Source organism: Gaeumannomyces tritici (assembly GCF_000145635.1).
Source record: "Gaeumannomyces tritici R3-111a-1 unplaced genomic scaffold supercont2.1, whole genome shotgun sequence".
Taxonomy (NCBI): Eukaryota; Fungi; Ascomycota; class Sordariomycetes; order Magnaporthales; family Magnaporthaceae; genus Gaeumannomyces; species Gaeumannomyces tritici.
The window spans coordinates 3,544,113-3,546,469 of record NW_008804545.1 but is presented as its reverse complement, the minus strand read 5'-3'; the positions used below and the strand labels follow the sequence as shown (position 1 = coordinate 3,546,469).

The following is a 2,357-nucleotide window of genomic DNA, read 5'->3' as shown; positions in this document are numbered from 1 at the left end:
AAATAAAACGTTAATTTTAACTTTGGCTTTTTAAAAAACCTAAGCAACGTTTATAACGTTATTAAGCTTTATTCCAGCAATGGGGATTTAGCGTTTTCGCGTTTTGCAAGCTTTAAAAGCGGTAGCTGCTTTAATAATTTAAAGGAGCTTGTCCTTATTTGCTTTGCTAAAAGCTTTAATAAATTTTATTGCTTGTTTAATAAAATCCGGAAATTAATTATTAATTTAAATGGTGTTTTTTTCGGCCGAAAGCCGAAATGGAAAGGTTGTATTGGCTATGGGTGCGTTATTGTTGCTTCCGAAATCCATAATAAAAAAGGCTGGGTCGTATACATTTGGGGTTAAAGCTGGAATCGAAATTTTTAAAGCCGCTTTTTAAAATTTAAATAATTTAAAGTTTGCATTTAACTTTTAATATGTAATTGCTTTAATTATTTTGGGTTAGCCGATAAGGTTATGTTGCAGGTAGAAGGGATAGGCACGGTGTAAGGCTATTCCGGTTGATATGCTCTAAGAAGGAAAGGATTTGAAGTGCAGGGTCCCGTAGGGGCCTCTGCCCTTTATATACACGTGACTCCCTGTCCTCCTTGCTTACTAAGCTTCCCTCCTGACGCCTGGAAGCGTCATACGCTTCCAGGCAGGGGGACCGCTCTTCCGATGCCTCAAGCATCTAATATTTATGCCTAAGGCTTCCTTACGACAGTATATACTGTCTACTTTGTAACAGGTTAGCTTAAGCGTTTTAATTTTGGGCGCTTTTAACGGCGTAAGCTTTAAATATAGCCAATGTTTTTTCCGGATTTATTGCAATGTATGAAATGGACGGAAAGGTTGTTAGGGGTTAATCGGTGCAAAGGCGGGTAGTTACCGGGTTACGGGCCGGATGCGGTGTTTCCTTTATTAAGCTTTCGTAAATCTTTTACCAAAGGTGCTATTTCCAACAAAAATTGTTCCTTTTTTAACTTCCCTTTTTTTCGTGCCCCTTCGGGCACGCGGGGTCGGTCTTTTAAGTCCTTTGCGCTCCAAGCGCTTTCGTGCAATTTAAACTTTATTTTATCTTTTAGCTTCGCCATTATGCTTTAGCCGCAACACCGGTAGCTCGCCGGCATGTCCCCGAAAGGGTTCGTGCCCGGCTGGCTGTGCTAGTGCCTTTTTCCTCCTTTTTGCCGGGCGGTTTCGCCCGTGCATTTAACGCTCCCCGCTTTTTGCCGGGCGGTTTCGCCCGTGCTTTTAACAAAGGTATGGCTAAACGATGGTAAAAAGCGTAACAAAACCTTGGAAACATATAATTGCATTATTGCAACCGGTTATGCATTGGTTTTTATAATTAAAATAATTGCATTTTTAGCTTTTCAGCGCGCTTTTATAACGGCAATTGCTTAGTTAATTTTGTTATAATCCTTTGGTTTAAAACATTTATTTAAACGGTATTTAAAGCCGTTACAATTTTAATACGTAAATGTTGCTTTATATTAATTCCTAAATTTTTAATATTTATTCCAAAAAATAGCTTGTTCCGGAAAAGGGAAAAGGGTTATATTTTATGTTTTTTTGGTTCCCCGCATAAAAGCTTCCATAAACGGAATTAGCTATTTTATAATATTAACCAGCCTTTTGGTAAAATTGGTTGGAAAAGGTTGCGCAACATTTTCTTTTATTCGGGCTGCTTTTTTAGCGTAATAACGTAATAAAAACATATTTGCTTAAAAAATTTAAATTTTATTCCGTTAAAAAAAAATACGGTTTTAAGTTAAACAATTTTTGGCGTATAAGTAATAATAAATGCAGTTTTGGATTTTGGATTTAAACTTTCCGTTTACCATTTAAGTAATTATTTGTTTTATTAAAATTTATTTTGTTACAACATTTTTAATGCGCGCGTTAAAATGCTTGGTTTTAATAAAGTATATGGTTAAAGCTTTATTGGCTAATTTTGTAAATTTCGATACCAATAATTTAATTTTAGCATTAAACTTCTGGTTATTTTTTTATTTAAAAACCGCTTTTTAAAGGCCGTTTTAAAAAGCTCCCAATTTTTTTTTAAGTAAAAATGGTTTAAATATCGTACCATTTTCGAGCTTTTTTTTAAGCCCAGCTTTAAATTTAACCATTAATTTAATTTCCGAATTTCGACCCAAAAAGCCAATGTTAATAACAAACGTTTTAATATGTTCGAAATAATTTTGCGCTAGCTCGAACGGCGCATTTAAAAAGGTATACAAATGTAAGGACATGGTAAAGTTGGTACGGGTAAAATTTTGGCGAAAAGCAACAAAAATTGGAAAGGTTTGTTATTTAGTAATGTGCTCGAAAAGCGAAACGATTACCGCAATAACGGCTAATTAAAAGCGCTTGGT

The 2,357-nt window shown here is 35.2% G+C and overlaps 1 protein-coding gene across 1 annotated transcript; it reads left to right on the top strand.

Annotated features, from left to right (window-relative positions):
* Positions 1 to 257: 257 nt before the first annotated feature.
* GGTG_01106 (hypothetical protein) lies at positions 258 to 1,383 on the top strand (the record flags this gene model as incomplete). The annotated part of the gene is made up of 4 exons (XM_009218866.1): positions 258 to 281; positions 728 to 766; positions 1,065 to 1,239; positions 1,349 to 1,383. The coding sequence occupies 4 exons, from the start codon at positions 258 to 260 to the stop codon at positions 1,381 to 1,383; spliced, it is 273 nt and encodes a 90-aa protein (XP_009217130.1).
* Between the last annotated feature and the right edge of the window lie 974 nt (positions 1,384 to 2,357).